Here is a 22,171-nt window from a genome sequence, read left to right on the forward strand (position 1 = left end):
CCATGGAAGTCAGAGAAAGGAGGGATAAATATAAGAACAAGATTTTACTTCCTTCTCTTTTCAAAATATAAAGAGGGCTTCCTGCTGAGCCAAGTGTCTCGTAAGACACAAAAATATGAACGCATTGGCCACAGATTGTGAAGTTTAGAAAAGTTTAGCAAGACCCTGTCAGACCATCTGAGCATTCGAATCAATAGCACTTAACACTGCTACGAGCTTGCTGAGGCCTCACTGAGCGCCCGGGCCCTTGCAAGATGCAATTCCCTGGTCTGGCTTCTCCGGCACCAGCCAGGTCCAAACATTGGGAAAGCTGCTGAAAGGAAAGGCCTGAAGGGGTTAGGGCTCCCATCGTGCCCCCCCAACTCCCCACCCCAGCGGCTTCCCATGGGCAGCCCATCCCGGGATAAGAGGCTTCCAGCTCAGGCTGCACGGTTTGCTGTGCACCGCAAAATGTTTCTCATAAAACAGAGAGACTTGCCTCAAAATAGACAGGGGCTCAGGTCATCGAGGTTGCGCACCTGTGCTTCTGGTTTCTCTGTAGTCGTTTTGGGCTTTAAGTGAGAACTGCCGCTTCTCAGAGCGGAGGACCCGTGCTGCGCATCCCCCCTTCTCAAGAAATGCAAAGCTGAAAAAAACCAAGGTTTGACTGCGGTGCCAAGCATCTCCCTAAGTCATGGACCCAAACCATTCTCACACCTGAACTCTTCCTGCACCCATCTGAAAACCGGAAGGTTTTGATTTCCTCCCTGTTTTAGTTCAGAGAAAGGGGATCAGAAACTCCAGATGAGCACATTTTCAACAGCGTTTGGTGGAGAGGTGCTGGTTGCAGGTGTAGGGGGCGAATTTATGGCTAAACTGGGGAGGGGCGCCCCCCCCACCCCCTCTTCAGGTGGCAGCAGGCAGGTCCCTGAGGGCCCAGCGCAGGGCACCTGATCCACCTGGGGCACTGGGTGGGGTTGGCCTTGCCCATGAACCTGGCGACCCGCTGGGGCGCTCCTGCTCCCTGGAAGGGTGCCAGATGCTATGGGTGAGGCCCTAAAAAGACTGGAAAAAAAAAAAAGATGCAGAGGGTAACAAGGTTTCCACCGGCTTTATTGGCCTGAGGACTTGAGCAGTCTTTGCGGTACTGAGAGCTCTGTGCTTTCACAGAAGATCCTAGTCGTCCATGTGGCGAGAGGGTGGGAGTGGCCTTGAGAAGCTGCATCTGGGGAGCCGGACCCCAGGGACTTTATGGTCCTGAGTAAAACCGCTCAGCAAATCCATCACATGGCTTTAGATGCGACTCTGGTGAGTCGATGGTGTGGCCGGACCCCTGCCTGGAGAAGTGACCCCAAGAGGACCAAGGGCTGGCACCTGTACCCCCTCCCCACACACACATGTATAGACTTCCACGTCCGCTGCATAAACAGGCTGGGGAGCTTGCAGCGAGCAGTACCGCAGCCTGACTGGCTCTTCACGCTCCCATCTTAGACCAGAACTCGGGGCTCCCAGCAGCAGGTTTAGTGACTAAACACACCCTCTCCGTGCCCTCATGCAGCCGGACCACCCTGGCTCGGGCTGAAGACTTCTGACCTCTTAGCGCCCTTCCCGCCACTTCCCCGACCCCGGGGGCCTCCACGCCAGGCCAGGAATAAGCATCCTCCTGCTGCCCATGACTGTGTCTGCTGAGTCTCGTGGACCCAGCTCTAGTTGCTGCAGATCCGAAAAAAAAGAGCTGCTCCCGTGGCTCTTGATCGCAAAGAGGAGCTCATTAAAAAATTTGAAATAACAAAAATAACCAAGTTCAGAGGCACGGGGCTAGCCGAGGTTCTGGACATGCTCAGAAGATGGGGGTTAAATGATAGATACACTGCGGTTTCCCCGCCAGAAGCACCTGTGGGGAGTGCTGAGGGCAGCAGAGAGGTCCAGGGGTCCATTCAGAAAACGGGCAGGGGAGAGCAGAGATGGTTGCCAGGACTGAGTGCCTCAAAATGTGGATGGACAAGAGCGATAGGGGACCGGCCACGTTGGCTCTGACCCGTCGTCCGTTCAGCCCAGTGTTCTCGAGTTGGAAAAAAATGTATTGTTCAACAATATATATATATATATATATTTTGGCTTTTGGGGGCCACACCCACAGCGTATGGATGTTCCCAGGCTAGGGGTCTAATTGGAGCTGCAGCTGCCAGCCTACACCACAGCCACAGCAACCTGGGATCCGAGCCGCATCTGCAACCTACACCACAGCTCGTGGTAATGCCAGATCCTTAACTCACTGAACAAGGTCAGGGATGGAACCCGAATCCTCCTGGATACAGTCCGGTTCTTAACCCACCCACCCACAGCGGGAACTCCCCACTCAGCAATTTTTGATTTCAAATATTTGCTCTGTCATGACTTAGGGAGGTTCCCCGTGGTACCAGCCTACCTCCAGCCAATGTGCTCTGTCTCCCATGGGATGCCTACAACTCACAGCAAATTTGAGAGCGACACCCAGCTTCCCACATCCCAGGCACTCTCTCCATCGGGCCGTCAGGGGCACACATAAGCCTGGATTTGTGAGCAGAGATGGGTTCTCCTATTTGGAAATTGAAACTGTGAGTTATTTAAGTTCCCTTTTCACTTAATGTATCAGACTCCTCTGCGGAGGTATTTTCTGTATCACAAGGGACCATTTGGTAGAAGCTTGCATGGAGTAAGCGTTTAATGTTTACTGAGCGAATGCATAATAAAGCTGACTCGCTGAACACTTAAGTAAACACGGCTTATTGGAGGGAGGACGGTATAGTGTCAGTAAGAAGAAATCACGCCTCGCTAATCTCCTGGAGTTCCTTGAGCAGATAAATAAGCATATGGATAAGAGGGAACCACAGAACCCACTTTAATTTGACTTTCAAAACCTGCGAGAAAATCCCACTCTAAAAACGGCTTTTACAAAATTGAGTCACGAAGGGTTGTTTTATCATGAATATGGAATTGGCTTAAGGACCATAAACAAAGCTACAGATAAGTGGATACATTCCCAGATGGAGAATGATAAACATTGGGGTTTCCTAGAGATCTAAGCTTTGATGGATCTTTTCCCATGTCTGTGAATGACCCACAGGGGGAAGAACGGATTTTCTCTCCAGGTATTTTTTCTGTAGTCCATTTGGTAAGAATGTCACCTGGATGGAGATTCAGTTGAGTTTGAAGAGGAATATACTGGATACCGAGTAGTCATTATGCGCTTGGGCCCTGGGGTGTAAAAAAGGACAGGCCTTGAAGGGAATCAAGTTAGGGCCAGAGCCATCCTTCATTTACGGTAGATTGTGAAAACGAGTGAGGCGGGTGATAAACGCCGAACTCTAGTTCAGAGATGGGGAAAAGTCGCTGTGGGCTGGGGTCGGAAGGGCAAAATTTGAGGGCAGCCTAGAAGAACACCTACAGGTTGGGTGTAGATGCGTGGAGGCTCTTGTTCCTAGCAGCCCATGCACTGTGAGGACTTGGCTTGCATACAAAGCAGGACGTAGATGCATGAGCCCCTTAAGAAAGAGCATAGCCTTGCTTTTCAAAGGAAGAATGAGAGGCTTAAAGAAGTTAATAATTGGCTCAAGCTCACATTGCTAGTCAATGCAAGACCCTCTGTCGTGCTGCCTCCAGTTCTGGGGGAGGCGTCAGCATGAGCAAAGGCACTGGGGCAGGCTCTCCAGAGCAGGTTATAGAGAGAATGGAGAGGCCCGTCCAGCTGGAGAGACAGCTGGTCCTGGGGAGCCGTGAGCAGTGAGCGCCCGTACGTCTTATCTAGAGAGTTTGAACTTTGTCTTGAGGGCACTGCGTTGAGTGAAAAAGGAAATTGGAACCGTATGCTGGAGGTTGGGGCCTAGAGGTCTTAGAGGGGGTAGGAAAGGTGGGGGACAGACACACGCTTTGGAGAAGAAATGGACTGAAGTTGGGCCCCTTGATTTGGTCCCCTCTGCTCGAATGTGTATTTTGAGTGTGTCTGCCCCTAGCCCTTTACCCATGCAGCTGTCATGGTCTTGGGCCTTGGTCCCACCTGGGATGTCACGTGAGGCACAGGGCCGTCACGTCCCATCTCACTGCTCAGGGGCTCAGCCAGGCTCAAGGCTCTTGGAGTCCATCGATGGCTGCTAGGATGCGGCTTGGTGGTCAGGGTCCTTGACGCACTGGCTTCCTATGTTTCTCCCACCAGCATCCCTCGCTGAGTCCGGGGGAGCAGCAACCTCTGACTGCATTTAACCATCAGACTCAGCCTCTCAAATCCCAAGGCCACACGTACCCTTCAGGGGCCTTTGGACAGGGGAATGACTACACAGCCTTTGGGGAGAGATTCTCGTGGAGGCAGAGAAGCAGTTAAGCTTCTGTAATTCCTTCAGCCATTCCAAGGTGACAGAGTTAGCCAGCCAGGCAGTGACCTCCCTCCAAATGACTTGCTCCTAGTGGCCGGGTGGTGTCTGGAACTGGGCGTGATGCCCTGAGGCCCCGAGATGAGCATGTTTGGGGTGAGTAACCAATTGCTCAGTGCAACCTTGGCAATCCAGGAATGTCAGTCACCTGATGCAGCTGTTACTGCGGAGGCTGGAAAAAGAATCCCTGCTCTGCCTCCTGTTAGCTATACGAGCAGGCTTATCACTTAGCCTCTCTGAGTCTTACTTTCTCTGTGTAGTAAAATAACAGATGATAATTGTACCAGTCTCATAAGTTCCTGTGAAATTTAACAGGAAAGAACTCTCTGGGGCATTGCTGTCATGGCGCAAGGGAAACGAAGTCAACTAGGAACTATGAGGTTGTGAGTCCAATCCCTGGTCTCGCTCAGTGGGTTAAGGATCTGGCATTGCTGTGGTTGTAGTGTAGGCCGGTGGCAACAGCTCCGATTCGACCCCTAGCCTGGGAATCTCCATGTGTCATGGGTGTGGCCCTAAAAAGGACAAAACAAACAAACAGAAAACCTTTCTGGAAGTAACCATTATGGCTCAGTGGAAACAAATCCGACTAGTATCCATGAGGATGTAGGTTCGATCCCTGGCCTGCTCAGTGTGTTAAGGATCCAGCATTGCTGTGAGCTGTGGGGTAGGTCACAGATGTGGCTTGGATTCCATATTGCTGTGGCTGTGGTGTAGGCCTGGGAACATCCATATACCTCAGGTGCGGCCCTAAAAAGCAAAAAAGAAAAAAACTCTCCAGACAGCTCAACCAGTATAGGATGCAGGGGATACTGCTAATTTCTTTAAGACTTAGTCTCAGAAGCCAGGCACCTCAGGTCTCATAAGCCTGCTCCCATCCTTCATGGTGCAGGGTTTTCCATGCAATAGTGCTCGCTGCATTTTGCTGATCTCTTTCCTCTGCCACTGTCACTAGACTGTGAGCTCCTTGAGGACGAGGTCAGATCTCCTGTCTCTTTCTAAGCAGCACCTAGCTAGTGCCTGGCATACATGGAGGGTGTGCAGCAGATTTTCAAATAACCAACAGAAGAGTGCTGACATGGCTCACTATGCCCGTAAGAATGGAAGATGCATTTAATTTGACCCCCAAGAGTTGGCACAGAGTGATTCTCTTCATTCTCACAAGCATCGATGTATGAATTCACTTTAGATTTTTTTTTTTCCAAGAATCAACATGAGGGATATTGATCCCCTCTGCTAGAATTCTCTTCTCCTCATGTTTGGAAAATATGGACCACACTGACTTTTGCCATTTTCTCTTTCCTCCTCCGTTCTTTGTGATTTCTCATCAAGGATAAAAAGGATAAAAAGTAGGATATGCACTGTCTCAAAAAGATGGATGGATGTCCATCCTCTCGTGGGTTGGAGACTTGCTACTTGGGGACGAATTTCTTGTTGTTTGTCTTCCTTTTCCAGCCTTAAGACATTTATCCTCTCTGGGAAGCAGGGGAGGCTTGAAATTCTGCTTTCCCTCTGATATTTATTACCCCTGCTTGGTCTTCCTCTGTCGCTTAATCTGTGCCCTTTGGATTCCTTTAGCTTTGAACCCAGCTTTAAAAACCCTCCTGGTTTTAGCACTTTCATGAGCCACAGCTTCTCTTGAGCTTTAGCTTTCTTGGAGCATTTCTTAAATGTAAATGCCATTCTTTTGTAGCAATCGTGTCCCTCTCTTTTGAAATCTGGAATTCACTGAGGAGCTCAGTTTTCAGGTGAACACGTCTACACCTTCTCATTGGCCCAGTCACATCCCTATGAGATGTGATGTGCCATCCTTACGTCTTAGAATGAGTCCCCGTCCATCCAGAGGCGGAAAGAAAACCACATACCATTCTGTTGGTAAAGTTGCTGAACTTCTCAGCCAACACCTGCTTGATCATGTCTGGGTCAGAGATGACGACAATCATCCGGCGACCAAGATAGTACCTGGGAGGAGTAAGAAAAAAATGGCTTTGAGATGGGCTGTATGTATCTGCCCCCTTCTCCTTTCCAAAGAGAATCCCCAGTGGCTTAGGGTGAAGGTTAAGAGAGAAATGGGAAGTCATGGCCTGGGGACGCTGAGGAAAGGGATGCGCTAATACGCATGAGGAACAGCAGAGCCGTGATGATCTAACTCCAGATTTTATTCCACAAACATGTGTGGAATCCCACCTTGTACCAGTCCCTGGAGACTCTGGGGTGATAAGACACTGTCTTTACCCCCAGGGAACTCAAACCTTGATAGGAAAGACAGATCTGTCCGTTTAAGCACAATATTGAAGGAATTCCTAAGATCCAGTAGAGTAGGACCAAGAAAGAAAATGGCAGAGGTGGATGCTGTCCCCATTTTCCAAAACTGGGAAGATAGGCGTTCCCGTCGTGGCGCAGTGTTAACGAATCCGACTAGGAACCATGAGATTGCGGGTTCGATCCCTGACCTTGCTCAGTGGGTTAAGGATCCGGCGTTGCCGTGAGCTGTGGTGTAGGTTGCAGACGTGGCTCGGATCCCACATTGCTGTGGCTGTGGTGTAGGCCGGCGGCTGCAGCTCCAATTCGAGCCCAAGCCTGGGAACCTCCATATGCTGTGGGAACGGCCCAAGAAATGGCAAAAAGACAAAAACAAACAAACAAACAAAAAAACTGGGGATACAGGCATTCTAGCCAGAGAAGACCAGTAATTTTTATACCAATTCTTGAGAAAAGTCTAAAGTGATTTAATAACCACTTGTGAGAATTTCAGCAGGAAAGATTAAACCTGCTGGGGAAGGATTGAACATTCGGTTGCCATACCTACCTGTGAAGGAGCTCAAGAGATACTTAGGACCCTCATAAAGAAATGGAGGAAAGGCTCAGCCAGTCAGTGGGGGTGATGAACTTTAATAGAAAATAGTGTTTGGAATTCCCCGAATCTGACTAGCATCCATAAAAACACAGGTTCGATCCCTGGCCTCGCTTAGTGGGTTAAGGATCTGGGGTTGCTGTGAACGGTGATGTAAGTTGCAGACATGGCTTGGATCCTGTGTTGCTGTGGCTCTGATTTGACTCCTAGCCTGGGAACTTCCATATGCCGTGGGTGAGGCCCTAAAAGCCAAAAACAAACAAAAAGAAAGAAAGACAAGAGTGTTTAAGGACATGGCTAGTTGTATTTATTAAAGTACTAGGGGTGCAAGAGCATCCAAGATCCAATCCCAGCCTTCAACGGTCTCACAGTCTGGCAGAAGTGACAATTAGGTAATCAACAAACACTGTGACATCTGGCAAGCACGGGTGACATTGGAGGCATACCCAACTTAGCGCTTGGAGAGAATGAAGTCTACCTAGAGGCAGTGGTGCTTTCAGAATTTACACTGGGATGAGAAAGAGTTACTTGAGGAGGGTGAGTAGCAAAGGGGAGTGAGGGTGTACCAGGCAGAGGAATCGCTCTGTGCAACTGTCCAGGGACAAGCCTGCTTGGGGGAACCATGAGTGCTTGGCCATCAACTGTATGAAGCAAGACAGAGTGATGACAGGTTGGCCCACTGCATAATGCCGTGTTTTTAGTACATGAAATTATATTTTCAGGATGTAATTTGATCGCTGGCATATCCAGCTCAGTGTAGTAAGGCACAAAAATCACAAGATAGGAAAGTAGCAATGTTAACTCTGATTTCTTAGTTACTTCGAACTTTCCATAAGCTAAAAGTGGCTTTAATGTTTTAACTCTTCCCCTTGTCACAAACTAAGGGAAAAATATTTTCCTGGCACATGACAGGTACTCAGAAATATTCATCTGAGTGATCAGATTTCCAAAAACTGTTGGGAAAATCTTTGGGACACAGGAATTCAACAGATGTGGTAGAAGAAAGAATACTAACTAGTTTTTTCTTGGTTTTGGCCAAGAAGACCAAAAATAACCCAATAAGACCATAAACCAATGCTTTTATAAACTTTATGAGGCATGCCATGGAATTTTTTCAGACTCTAGTAAAAGCTGTGGATGTTCTCCTAATAAAATGGACATTCACAGCATTTTAAAATAAAATTTGAGGGATTCTTGAACCCTTGAAGCCCACTCTAGGGCAATGCTTCCCAAACTTAAAATGTGCTTAAAAGTCACCTGGGTTTGAAGAAATAATGACTGAAAGTGTCTCCAATTTGGCAAAGGGCATAAACTTACACATTCAAGAAGCTGTGAACCTCAAATAGGAGGAACCCAGAGAAATCCATGCCAAGACACATCATAACTAAACTTCTGGAAACTAAAAACAGAAAAAGGCTTGAAAGCAACCCAAGAGAAAATGATGTATTATTTTCAGGAACACCAGTTCAAAGGGTAGCAGATTTCAGAAACCATGGAGGCCAGAAGGAAGGGGCACATTTTTCAAACGCTGCAAGAAGGAAACTGTCTGTCACAAGTCCTGTATCTGGTGAAAATATCCTTCAGGAAAGAAAAGAAAATTACAGTATTGTCAGATGAAGGAAAACTAAGAGAATTTGTCACTGACCCATTTACCCTTAAAGAACAGCTGAAGGAAGTTCTCCAAACAGAAGGAAAATGGTAACAGAAGAAATCTTGGAACATCAAGAAGAAGAACAATAGAATGGTAAACAAGTGTGAGTCTCTTAAAGAAAATAAATGTTTTACTATATTCTAATTACAAATACCATGAAATAATCAGAGAACAACATATCAAAATGTGTGGTTGCAGCTAAAGCAGTGCTGCGAGGGAGATTTATAGCTCTAAAGGCACTTTAGAAAAGAGGAAAGATCTTATATAAAAAAACCTAAGTCCTTACTTTAAGAAACTAGAAAAAAAAGAGCAAAAAACCAAAACAGAGGAAGGAAATAATAATGAAAAGAGCCTAAACAAGTGAAACTGAAAACAGAAAAGCAGTAGAAAAATCAATGAAACAAAAAAACCGGTGCTTTGAAAAAAATAGTAAATATTAGTAAACATTAATAAATAATAAAATTAATAAACATCTAGTAAGACTTACAAAGGAAATGAGAGAAGACACAAATCACCAGTATCAGCAGTAAAGCAAGTGCCATTACAGGCCCTGCAGCAATTGAAAGGATAAGGGCCTCGTACAGTTTTACACCAGTCAACTTGAGAAACACAAACTACTAAAATTCAACTAAGATGAAATAACAATCTGAGTAATCCTATAGCTATAAAAGTATTGAATCCATAATTTATAATTTCCCGAAGGAATTCCTGTCATCGCTCAGCAGTAACAAATCCAGTTAGTATCCATGAGGACTCAGGTTCGACCCCTGGTCTTGCCCAGTGGATCCAGTGTTGCCATGACCTGTGCTGTAGATTGCAGACGAGCCTGGGATCCTGACTTGCTGTGGCTGTGGTGTAGGCTGGCACCTACAGCTCGATTTGACCCATAGCCTGGGAATTTCCATATGCTGCAGGCGTGGCCCTTAAAAAAAAAAAAAGAAAAAGGAAAGAAAGAGAGAGGTATCGATCTTATTCTAAAACTTATACAGAGGACTTAGAATAGACAAGGACTTAGAAAACTTAATCAATTTGAAAACAAAGAATGACGTGGAGGCAGTCAATCTACCAGATTCCTAAACTTGACTAAAGTCAAGACTCTTGCACTGGCAGGGAGATAGATACGTAGATGAATGGAACAGGATAGAGAATCCAGAAACAAAGCCGCACAAATAATCTCAACTAATTTTTGACCAAGGCATAAAAACAATTCAGTGAAGGAAGGATAACCTTTCAACAAGCAGTGCTGGAACCATTGAACATACATTGACCAGAAAAATGAACCTCACACCTTATACAAAATATTAACTCAAAGTAGATCATGAGCTTACACGTAAAACACAGCTCTAGGGAAAAATTGGAGAAAATCTTTGGCATTTAGAATTAGGCAAACAGTTTTTAGACTTGACACCAAAACTGCAATCCATAAAAGGACATAAATTGATAAGTTGAACTTCATTTTAAAAAATGGTTTTTGAAAGCTTCTTGTTAAGGAGACGAAAAGATAATCAACTGACTGAAAGAAAATATTTGCAAACCGTATATCTGACAAAGGATTCACATTTAGACTATGTGACCATCCCTCACAACTCAACAAACAATCTAATTTAAAAATTGACAGAAGACATGAACAGACATTTCACTGAAGAGGATACACAGATGCCAAGTAAGCACACAGAAAGATATTCAACATCGTTAGCCATTAGGGAAATGCAAATGAGAACTGCAATGAGATAGCACTATACATCTATTGGAATGGCTAAAATTAAAAAAAAAAAAAAAAAAAAACCAGCATCGAACACTAATGAGCATGTGGAGAAACGATCACTCATACATTGCTGGCATGAGTCTAAAAGGGCACAGTCACTTTGGAAAATAGTTTAGCAGTTTCTTATAATACTAAACATGTATTTACCATATGACCCAATAATAATGCTCTTGGGCATTTGTCCCAGAGAAATGAAAACTTACATTCACAGAAAACATGCATATGAATATCCATAACCCCTTTACTAGTAATAGATGAAAACTGAAAAGAGTTCAAGTGTTCTTCAGCAGGTGGATGGTTGAACAAACAGTTATACATCTCTACAGTGGAATACTATGCAGCCATTAAAAAACCCCAAGCTACTGAAACATGCAATGACTAGAATGGCTCTCAAGGGAATTATGTGACAAAGCCAATCTAGAAAATTTACATATGATGTGATTTTGTTTCTATAACATTTTGAAATAACAAAATGATAGAGATGAGATGAGTAGGTGCCAGAGGCTGGGGAGGGGGGGAAGGTGATGGGGTAACATGGCTATAAAGGGTAGCACTAGAGAGCCCTGTAGTGATGGTACAGTTTTATATCTTGGCTGTGCAGTAGTGGTTACACAGACCTACATGTGTGCTAAAGCTGCATAGAACTCCACACATGCGCATGCATACACAGAAACACACAGGAGTGCATGTAAGCCTGACAAAATCTGAAGAAGTATTGTAGATTGTACCAATGTCACTTTCCTGGTTTTTATAATGTACTATAGTTATGCAAGAGCTTAGTTACCATTGGGAGAAACTGGGTAAAGTGTACACAGGACGTTTTTTTTTTTTTTTTTTTTGCAACTTCGTATAAATCTATAATTATCTCAAAATCTACAAATATTTAAAAGCCATCTGGAGGCTCAGTAAACTATAGTCATAGCTCTGCTCCTCCCAGGAGCAGATCTAGTAGGCCGGGGTGGGGCCCAGGAATCTGCATTTTAGCAGGCTGTCCAGATTCTCTCACCAGGTGTACTCCTACACTTCCGAAAACCCTGTTGTCACAGAGACTTTCAGCCTCAGTGGCTGGTCAGAACCACCTGCCAAGCATTCAGAAAATGATAATACCTGGTCCCGCCTAGACCTACCTGACTAGGATCTCAGAGGTAGACCCAGTCCCCTCTAATTTTAATAAGCTCTCCAGGGGATTCTGATTGACTGGTGGTAACCAGATGGGGGATCTACAAACCCCAAGTTAAAAACCCTGCTCTATACTGAACCAAAGTGCACACGCACTCTCACTTCCCTAAATTCTTAGATCTAAAAGGAAAGCATTGATACCGGAGTGCACACCTGCTTTGGTAACGTATTTGTATTGATTTAGTTATTACCAAAATAATCTTCCATGTAATCTGGATTTTCAAAGGAATGAAATAATACTTGCACATTCAGATGAAAGTTCCCCTTCCAAGTGGGCACTTTGGGAGTCTCGGTGCTTTTTTTTCTAATAATATGGCTAATGCTAAAAAAGCAATTTTGTCACAATTTCTTTAGAATTGCCTCAGAGCTGGTTTATGAACCTCATGAGAACACGGGCCCTGTTTTCCATGTAAATTGTGTAATCTTGTGATTTTTTATCTGCACAAACACGCATCTACAGTTTGAGGAGCTCCTGGAAAGATCCTGAACAAGGAAACATGTAAATGAAGCTTGATTTTCCTCTGGGGTGCCTGGAGGGCTCCACTGTTTTTGCCTGCCCAGCCGTCCTGGAAGAAGTCCCTCTCCCCTGCCTCGCAGCTCTGGAGGAGCTGTGGATGACAGACCCCGCCCCTCTGGTCATGGGGATGGACTCACCCTCTGGGCATGGCCCATCATGGTATCTCATCTCCTTGGCAACAGTGACTGGTCCATGGCGTGGACACATGCCTGAGTCAGGGCCAGTCAGAACCCTTCATGGAATGTCTATACATGGAGAATGCATGAGGAAAGTTCTAGTTTTTTTTTTTTTTTTTCCTCCTGGAGGTGCTAAGCTGGGAATACATAAATCCAGAGCTGTCGGTGGTCATCTTTCTGCCACGTGGTGAGAACGGCCTCTAGGCTCTAACAGGGCCGAGCAGAGATTTAAGACAAACATGGAGAATGGCAAGGACGTACAAGTTCCAGGTCAAGGTCTTCTTCCTACAATCTTCCCTGCATCCGCCAAGCTTCAGTTAGCTTACACGTTTAAGTTCATTCGCCTTTGTAATCCAGAAGTCCTAGCGAATACGGTACCTTTTTCCTTCTCAACCTTGTGACCGCCTCCTGCCACGCTGCCTCCAAAAACATATGTCCCCACGAGGGTCTACTCTCACTTTCATCCACTGGTGTGAATGTATGAGATGGGGGGAGGGGGGACACTGCAAAGCAACGTATACTAGGGCCCAGGCGTCAGGATCCAGGACCATCTGACTCTGTTACTCACTGAGACAACCATCGTGGGCGATTTCTGTAAATGCCCTGCATTTCTGCTTCCTCACCTCTGAAATACAGGAGTAAAACTAGGCCATCTCTGCGCTTTGCTCTAGCTTTAAATCTATCATACATCTTGTAAATTAAAAAAGAAATTGGGGTTCCTGTTGTGGCTCAGTGGGTTAAGAACCCGACTAGTATCCATGAGGACTTGGGTTTGATCCCTGGCCTCGGTCAGTGGGTTTGATCCCTGGTGTTGCTGTGAGCTGGGGTGTAGGTCAAAGACAAGGTCGGATCTGGCGTGGCTGTGGCTGTGGCATGGCTGGCAGCTGTAGCTCTGATTCAACCCCTAGCCGGGATTTGACTTCCATATGCTGAGGGTGTGGCCTTGGGGAAAAAAAAAAAAAGAAAAGAAATTAAATTGCGGTCTTTGATTTTTTTTTTTTTTTTTTTTTTGGCCACACCCAGGGCATGTGTGAGCTCCTGGGTCAGGGATCCACTTGGAGACACAGCTACTGTGGCAATGCTGGATCCTTAACTCATCGCTCTGGGCTGGGGAGTCGCACCCACACCACAGCAGCAACTTGAGCCACTGCAGAGACATCAGATCTTTAACCTGCTGTGCTACAGCCGGAACTCCAATGGTATTTGCATTTGAAGTTTCTTCGCTATAGGGTGTGAAAGAATGTCCTATATCAGTGGAGTCAGCCAGTGAAGTATTTAAATGGCTTGAGGACCCTTCTCAGGACCTTTGAGGTAACCACAATCTTTTTGTTTGTTTGGTTGGTTTTTTTAGGGCTACATCTGCAGCATACGGAGGTTCCCAGGCTAGGGGTTAAATCAGAGCTACAGCTGCTGGCCTACACCACAGCCACAGCCACGCGGGATCCGAGCCACATCTGTGACCCGCACCCCAGCTCACAGCCATGCCTGATCCTTAACCCACTGAGTGAGGCCAGGATCGAAACTGAGTCCACACAGATGCTAGTCAGATTTGTTTCCACTGAGCCACAACGGGAACTCCCTTTTTTGTTTTTTGTTTTTGTCTATGTAATCATCATCTTTAGCATTTATTGAGTGACCACCACTTACCAGGCCTTGTTCTAAGTGCACTGCTTATTGGGACTCATTTAATCTTCATAGAAAATGAATGGGGGTTGTTAATATACCCACTTCTCAAAATAGGAAACTGAGCCTTAGAGAGAAGTTGCCCAAAACAGGGACTTGATCCCTGTCTGATGGCTGCCAAAGCCTGGGCCCCTGGCCACGGCCCATGCTGCCATCTGTGCCAGGGGACACTTTTCCCCCGGGTCCCCCCCTGCCTCGGTGGAAGAGTTCCAGGGCTGAGGTGTGTGTGAGAGCAAACAGCCAGGCTTCCAGCTGTGCAGACTGTGTCCTTTCAAGGTGGAAATTCAGAGCAGCTTCTGGTTTAATGGACCAGGAACACCCGCCTCCCCAGCCCAATTACGAAGGTACCGTCTTGCTCCCCTCTAATTGAAACGTATGTGTAGTCACTGCTGGGGTGGGGGGGGGTAAAAAATTCTCAGCCAGTTATTCATGTATACTTATTTAGCCACATAAGAATGTTCTTAGTCAACTCCGAAGCACCTGGTTGAAGAGAAAATTTAGGCAAATCAGTAAAGTATTGTACAGACAAAAATAGCACTTGTTAACTTGTTCAATTGGCTATTTTCTTTTCTCTCTCTCTCTCTCTTTTTTTTTTTTAAACACTGACCAGTCAGTTCAACCAAAATAGTTCCCAGTTGCCTTCTGGGAATCGAAGCAGGTAACCTGTGGCTATTAGCGTGTGGACCGCCTGGCCCTGTTCCAGAAGGCCTGCCCCTGCCAGCGGTGGCAGAGCGCTTGATAGGGAGGTCCCTGCAGGCACCAGCATGAGAGGATGTCCAGATTACACAGCTAAATGGAAAAGCACATGGCGAACGGGAACACACAGTTGTAGGAGCAAATAATAGTCTGTTTGACTGTTTGTTCATCCCACAAGCATCTACTGAGCTCATCCTCTGTGTCAGGCCCTAGGCTCAGGTGTGTTAATGATATTCCTGGAAGGGAGTTCCTGTTGTGGTGCAGCAGAAGTGAATTCAACTCATATCCATGGGGACGCGAGTTCCATCCCTGGCCTCGCTCAGTGAATTAAAGAGCTGGCATTGCCGTGCACTGTGGCGTAGGTCATAGATGCAGCTCAGGTCCCACGTTGCTGTGGCTGTGGTGTGGGCCAGCAGCTGTAGCTCCAATTGGAGCCCTAGCCTGGGAACCTCCATATGCTGAGGGTGCAACCCTAAAAAGCAATAATAATAATGATTATATCCCTGGAAAGACTCTGGAGGAAGATATATTTGCTGCAAAGCAGGAAGTGATGGGGGACTTGCACTTTTCCCATCGTGCGTCTCTTTCAACGTTCCAGTTGTTTGCCATGACTGCTCTTGTCATGAGAAAAAGAAGAAAGAGAAAAAAGTGGTTTGTCCTTGGATTGGCCCCACCGCGTCTTTCAGGAGTCAACGTGGGGGTTGACCGTGGTACAGCTGCTGGCACTTGGGTTCAAGGCCTTGCCTTGTGATTTAACAGCTGTGTCACCTTGAGAAAACCACAGCCTTCCCGAACCAATTATTTGATAAAAGAGACTGTTATGAGGGTCAGATGAGAAACACAAGGATGCTTTGTCCACGGGAAGATATTAGGCAAATGCCGGTCACGGTAACCTCCCCATCAGGAGCGAAGGCCCCTGGTCCCCTGGGGTGGGGATGCTGTGCCCCCTGCCAATTGGCACTTCATAGGGGATGAAGAAGCTGGATGAGAAGGGCCCCGAGAGATCAGGTGACATGTCACTCCCCTCCCTGATGTTAGCAGAAGGAATCTGAAGGTGCTTTCAGAGATTTCCGATTTCCAGGCAGAGCCTTAGGAATTGATGAGGACTTTTAGCAGCTCTGGCAGCCGGTAAACAGTGAGCACTGGATAAATCTTTGCCTTGGCGGCAGGGCTACGTCCTAGCAGATTGAGGATGCCAATAGGGTAACTGCTATCCTGGCCTTAAGTCTGTCCTGGACCGTCGACCCAGATCCAGCACGCATGGGTGGGTGTTGACTGCTGGAGACCACCTGGTGCTGGAGACTCTCAACCTCCAGAACATTCGCAGAAAGAAAAACAGGTGTCCGGTGTGGGGAGCGTTTGGGCGATCAGGTTTTCCAGGAGTGGCGGGCTCCAGGCTGGGCGGCGATCAGTGCTGCGCGGTGCCCAGTGCTGCACAAAAAGCATGGCCCCACAGTCCTGGGGATCTGTCCCTGACTGGCTCAGCGGGACATCCTGCCCTTTCTTGCCAGCCATCCATCTGTCATTCGAGCAAGGCAGGCTTGAGGGGTCTGAGAAGTGGAGCCCACTCAAGCTGCTAAGGATGCTTTTCTTGAGGAGCCAGTGACAGTCAGAGGTCCCTGGGTCAGGAGTCGCTTTCTTCCAGCTCCTGTTGTCACTTGGATCAAGGTGTGCCTTACCTGGGGAGCACAGGGGAGCCTCAGGGCACTCACACCTGGGGGCTGGCCCCGAACTCACAGAGCCCTACAGAGCCTACCGCACTGAGCGAGCCTTGGAGCAGCCCTCTCCCTCTGTGGAACCAGGGCCCTGCTGGTCCCTTCTCCTGCCCTCAGATGCTGGTGGAATCTCTGGTCCTTCACTTCCTGGCTGGACTTTGGACCTTTCTCTCAGTTCTATGCCTCCATCACTCCGGCTTGTCTTCCTGATCTGCTGCTTGTCCACACATGGGCCTTGCCTCAGCTTATCCATATAGGGCTTTGTAAAATGCAAATTTATTGTACCACTCCTGACTTTAGTAGTTTGGCTCCATCAAGGCCTTTGAGAGTCTTTTTTTTTTTAATAAGTGATTTTTCTCCATTATAGTTGGTTTAGTGTTCTATCAATTTTTGACTGTACAGCAATGTGACCCAGTCACACATACCTATACACACTCTTTTTCTCACATTACCCTCCATCCTGCTCCCTCACAAGTGACTGGATATAGTTCCCCGTGCTGTACAGCAGGATCTCATTGCTTCTGCACTCCAAATGCACTAGTTTGCATCCATGAACCCCAGCTTCCCAGTCCCTCCCAGTCCCTCCCCCCACCTTGGCAACCACAGGTTTTTTCTCCATGTCCATGAGTCTTTAGCACATAGTAAAAATGTCTTTTACCATCTAGCCTCTGCCTTGCATTTTGGCCTCATCCCTCCCCCTTCCCCACCACTCACAAGCTAAAGTTGTAACGCTCCAACACATGGGCCTTTGCACATGCTGTTCCCCCTGCCTTCCTGGAACAGCCATCCTGCTTCTCTTGCCTGGTCAACACCTAGCAGTTCTCCACTGACTGGAATTGTTTGTTTTCTTGACTGCTTTACTTGGTTGTGAGTGCTCTGAACACAGGGATCTGGTCTTTTGAGACTTTGATGTCTGACTGTGCTTACCGTGTTTGTTGTGCAGGAGGAGTTCTCTAATGGGGATGGAGAAGGCTGTAGTTCGGTCCCAGCCTCTAATGCCCCTAGATTATCCCATCTCTCACGAGTACTGCTGCAGTAGCTCCATATAGGGCTCTCTGCTTCCAAACCAACCCTCTCATCCAGGACAAGTCTACCTTCATAAAACTGAAACGGACTATCTTGTCCTTCTACCAGTATAGCTGCAATGTTGGAAGCAAAAAAGTCCAAGCTTCTTGACTGTAATAACACGAAGCCCTACAGGACCTCTCTCCCTGTCGCATTCCTCTGCCACCAAGGTTCCCAAACTTTCTCGATTCATGGCACCCCTAGTGTCTCAGTAAGTCTTAATAGACTTGGGAAGAAAAGAATACATGTAAATTGAAAGTAGTTCTCACAATGACCATCAGGTGTCGCTGTGTCCCCCATGAATATTTAAAATATCCCAGGAGGCCTCTGTGAATTCATTATGGCACCTTGGGATACCTTGTACACAGTCTGGGAATTAGAGCCATACACACTTGCTATAAAAAAGTTATTTGTGGGATGTCCTGTTGTGGCTCTGTGGTAACAAACCTGACTAGTATCCATGAGGACATGGATTCAATGCCTGGCCTTGCTTGGGGTTAAGGATCTGGCATCGCCATGAGCTGTGGTGTAGGTTGCAGATGTGGCTTGGATCCTATGTTGCTATGGCTGTGGTGTAGCCTGGTAGCTGCAGCTCCAATTGGACCCCTAACCTTGGAACTTCCATATGTTGCGGGTAAAGCCCTAAAAAAAAAAAAAAAGAAAAGAAAAGCAGGTCTCACTGTTTGTCTTTAGGGATCTTCTAGGCTCCTGGTGGGGATGGGGTTGCTTGGGTGGGTTTCTAAGTGGTGAGAACAGCGGGGGAAGGGGGACCCCGGTCTGAGTACACATAAGCCAGCATGGAAGAGCTTCTTCATCTGCAAGATGAAGTGGCCCTTCTAGTCCTCGTGAATTGTGGCTACGTCGAGCTCCAGTCAAGCTCTCTCCTGAACAGAGCTGCAGCGAAAGTAGGGACTGGGCAGCAAGAGGGGAGATTATCTCTGACAAACCTGTAACGATACACCTCTCTCCTCTACCGAATATACCCGCCCATTTAATTTATTCAGTTAATAAAATGTATTCCCCAGAGGGGGCCAGGCAGAGGTAAGCTACAAACCAATCTGCCTGTGTGGGCATGGATATATATGTGTATCTCGTAACAATAAAAAAAAGGGTAATTAAGAGATGTATTGAAGTGTATAGAAATCCTGAAGGACACCAAAGATTCCAATTCAAGTTACTGTCCTTGGCACAGATTTAATCCAACAGGGACTAGATAAATAAAAAAGAAAGGAAAAGCAAATTCAGAACAGATGTTAGGCAAGCAATTTTTTTCACAGTAAGAATCATAAACATGAAGAGGAGCCTATAAGGCAACGTTGTTGATGCAAAAACAGCATCAAGCTACTAAATAAATAGGTAGATGGCACCACAGGGACAAAGAAACAGTAAAAGAGTCATTTGGCTGTCCCAGAATATTTGCATCCACACGGTTATGCCCGGGCTTGCAGACTCTCGGGCACGGGAGTGTGTGTGTGTGTGTGTGTTCTATTACATACAATATGTGCAGGACATATATTTGTGTGCGAGTATATAGCAAAATCTCCTCTTCCAGATGATATGTAGACTCAGACTATGAATCGGGGGCCCGGGGGGGGGAGCTTAGCAAAAGCTAGAATCCGTTCTGAACAGACATCGTGGCCAAGAGCCCACCCCGTCAGAGAAATGCGCTGTCCTGAGTCGGGTATTATTAGAAAGCCCAGATGTGGAATTCCCATTGAATGGCCAATGAATTTTACACACAGCTGGAGAGAAACAAGAGGTGAGGAAATTAAACACGGGTCCTACTACTCTAGAGATAGAAGGAAGCTTCTAGGTGATCGTTCTAGCCCATTCAGTCCACACCTAGGAAATCAGAGGTCCGAAGAGGACAGCCGACTAGGTCGGGCGGTGCCTAGACCTACATCATTGCCCTAGAGCAGCTCCTTAGCCAGGAGGAGGCCTCAACGGCCAGGGAACTTCCTCCCCAGCTTTTCTGAGGACCCATGTGCCAGCCCCAGGGGGGTGTTCCCCCCCAGAGCTGGGGAGGGGTGGGCTCCTGCAGCAGGAGGGCGGGTGGCTGCAAGAGGACCCTTCCGAGCCCGCCCCAGGGGCTGAGGAATGGCAGTGAGGACCCCTGCCCCTTGGGAAGGCTGTGCGGACGGAGAGCGCTGATTAACCTGGGAGGGAGGCAGGCGCGCAGGTATTTTTAAAGGTGATCGTGCTGGTGAAGTCACTCGTTCCAGTGCCGTGGCTGGGAAGGGCTACGATCAGACCAGCCACAGCTCTGCCTCCCAAGCCAGTGCTCTTTCCGGCACCCTCGGCAGACCACCCTCCCCGCACCCCCTTAGGCTAGAGGAGAGGGCACCTCCCAGGGAGCGGGACCAGTGACCTGAGTGAGTGGAGCCCAGCCAGTGCGTCACAGGAGCCTACTCCTCCTTTCATCCATGTGGCCCGATGCGGGAGTAAATCAATTTTGTGCTCTTGGGGAGTTCCCGTCGTGGCTCCGTAGTAACAGAACCAACTAGGATCCATGAGGACACGGGTGATACCTGGCCTCGCTCCGTGGGTTAAGGATCCCGCATTGCTGTGAGCTGTGGTGTCGGTCGCAGACACGGCTGGGATCTGGTGTTGCTGTGGCCGTGATGTAGGCTGGTAGCTGCAGCTCTGATTTGAACATCCAGCCTGGGAACCTATATATGCCTCAGGTGCAGCCCAAAAAAGAGAAAAAAAAATTTCTTTTTTAATATTTTTGTGGGCTAACTGCTGAACTGCCAGAGCGTAGGCCACTGGCCGAGGAAGATTACAGACCTATCCACCCAAACCCTTGAATTTAGGACAAGGGAATTCCTGCAAGTCCTTTCATTATGTCCCAATAGTGAATACCTGCAATACCAATTACCCAAATCACCAAATAACAAGGCCTTCCTGTTTCAGGTTTCCTTGGAGACAGATTTGTCCCGAAAGGCATGTGCTTAGAGGTCATGCAACTAATATTCTCTGAGTGATTTTTGTGTGGCAGGCTCTGTGAGAAGCACTGGCAATATCCAAGCAAGTAAGGGTCAGCGTTCCTGTCCTCACGGAGTTTCTGCTCTAGTAGGACAGCAGGACAGTAAACAATGACATGACCTGTCGCGGCTGACATCTTAAGTCAGAAGTGCAGGGAGTGTCCGAGGAACAATGATAAGGGACGGTGGGACCGAAAAGCCTTTGGATTAACGAGGAGACCCTGCACAGCCCTTTGCTCCCCTCTCACTATCCACCTGTCATTCTTGTCTGAACGTCATGTTTCCATGGAAACTGAGGATAATGCAGTCAGCCCAGGTAAACTCGGAGGGTGTCGGGATGGTCACCGAGAGTCTGTGTTGAAAGGGTAAGACCCAGACAGGGGACTGTTAGACTGTTATGGATTAATGACATTTACTGCATAAGCGGCCCCGGGGAACAAAGACGTATCTCTCTTGCGGTCCTAAAAGCGAGGTAGATGGCCCCCCAGGGGCATGCACAGGTCCAGAAAGGGCCCCAAAAAGGATGTCCACGGTGGTGATGTTTGCTGGAGGCCACTGGGTGTCCCCTCTGGGGGTGTGGCCAGGGAACTGGGGGGGGGGGCACAGCTGAGCGATAGGCAGAGTTAGAGGCAGCAGAGTGGATGGGAGCACAGTGAGGTGATGGGGCTTCAACGTGTGGCGCTAACTGAAACTCCTAAAGGGCAGAATGGGATGTAGGACCCTATCGTTGATGCCAGCTACAGAGATAATACACCGTTCAGATGAAGTGGCACCAAAAGAAAAAAAAATATATATATATATATACATATGCATTAAGGACAATGGGATGGCTGTCTGCGGGAGACGGAAAGGGGACTGTGAGAAAGGTATGGGAATAAAAGGGAATCCGTAAATACCCAAGGCATGAGGCCGTGTGTCCCCAGCTCTCCACGGTGCTGTGGACTAAACACCCCCCCCCACACACACACACACCCAACCTTGAAATGGAGGTAATTAATAATTGCCGGTGGCAACACTGATAACTTGCAGTGGTGAAGTGAACTGTTCTTATCAATGGCTGGGCTTTATGTGGAATTCTTTAGAGCAAAATGCTCGCTAGATGATTGTTTCCTCTCAAAGCCTGTTGCGCATGCTCTCATCCCAAGAGATATTCCAGATAGAAAAAAAATAAAATAAAAGGCCTGTGGTCAAATAAACACTGTAAACCAAATTTCCCCCTTGGAGATTTTCCGCGTACATCATTACACGAAACAGCTCTGAGACATCCTACCCTAAAGAGACCTGTGTTGGTTTGTCTAACCCAGAGTTTCCAGCTTTTGACCCCAGGGAACTCCCCCCTTTATTCTTGCCTAACGGTCATCATTGTCCCTGGAAACGGTTCCAAGGATGCCCCGTGGGCGATGCCGCTCAAGAGTGATGGGCAGGAGATGCCAGATTCCAAGCCTGGGACTCACACCCTCCCCGCCCCTTAGAGTGTGGCCTCTGTCCCCAAGCCACCTCAGAC

General features: G+C 47.5%; 1 protein-coding gene and 1 long non-coding RNA gene across 6 annotated transcripts in view; one reads left to right on the top strand and one right to left on the bottom strand.

The window, feature by feature from the left end:
- TBXAS1 (thromboxane A synthase 1) overlaps positions 1-22,171 on the bottom strand; it is a 169,409-nt gene that overhangs the window by 83,413 nt on the left and 63,825 nt on the right. For all 3 annotated transcript variants that reach the window (XM_021078509.1, XM_021078508.1, NM_214046.1), the window contains 1 exon segment: positions 6,248-6,344. In XM_021078509.1, coding sequence (XP_020934168.1) covers positions 6,248-6,344 — 97 coding nt within the window.
- Positions 1-22,171, top strand: part of LOC106508202 — a 154,676-nt gene that overhangs the window by 75,759 nt on the left and 56,746 nt on the right. The window lies entirely within an intron of this gene.

This window comes from Sus scrofa, chromosome 18, assembly GCF_000003025.6.
Source record: "Sus scrofa isolate TJ Tabasco breed Duroc chromosome 18, Sscrofa11.1, whole genome shotgun sequence".
Lineage (NCBI taxonomy): Eukaryota > Metazoa > Chordata > Mammalia > Artiodactyla > Suidae > Sus > Sus scrofa.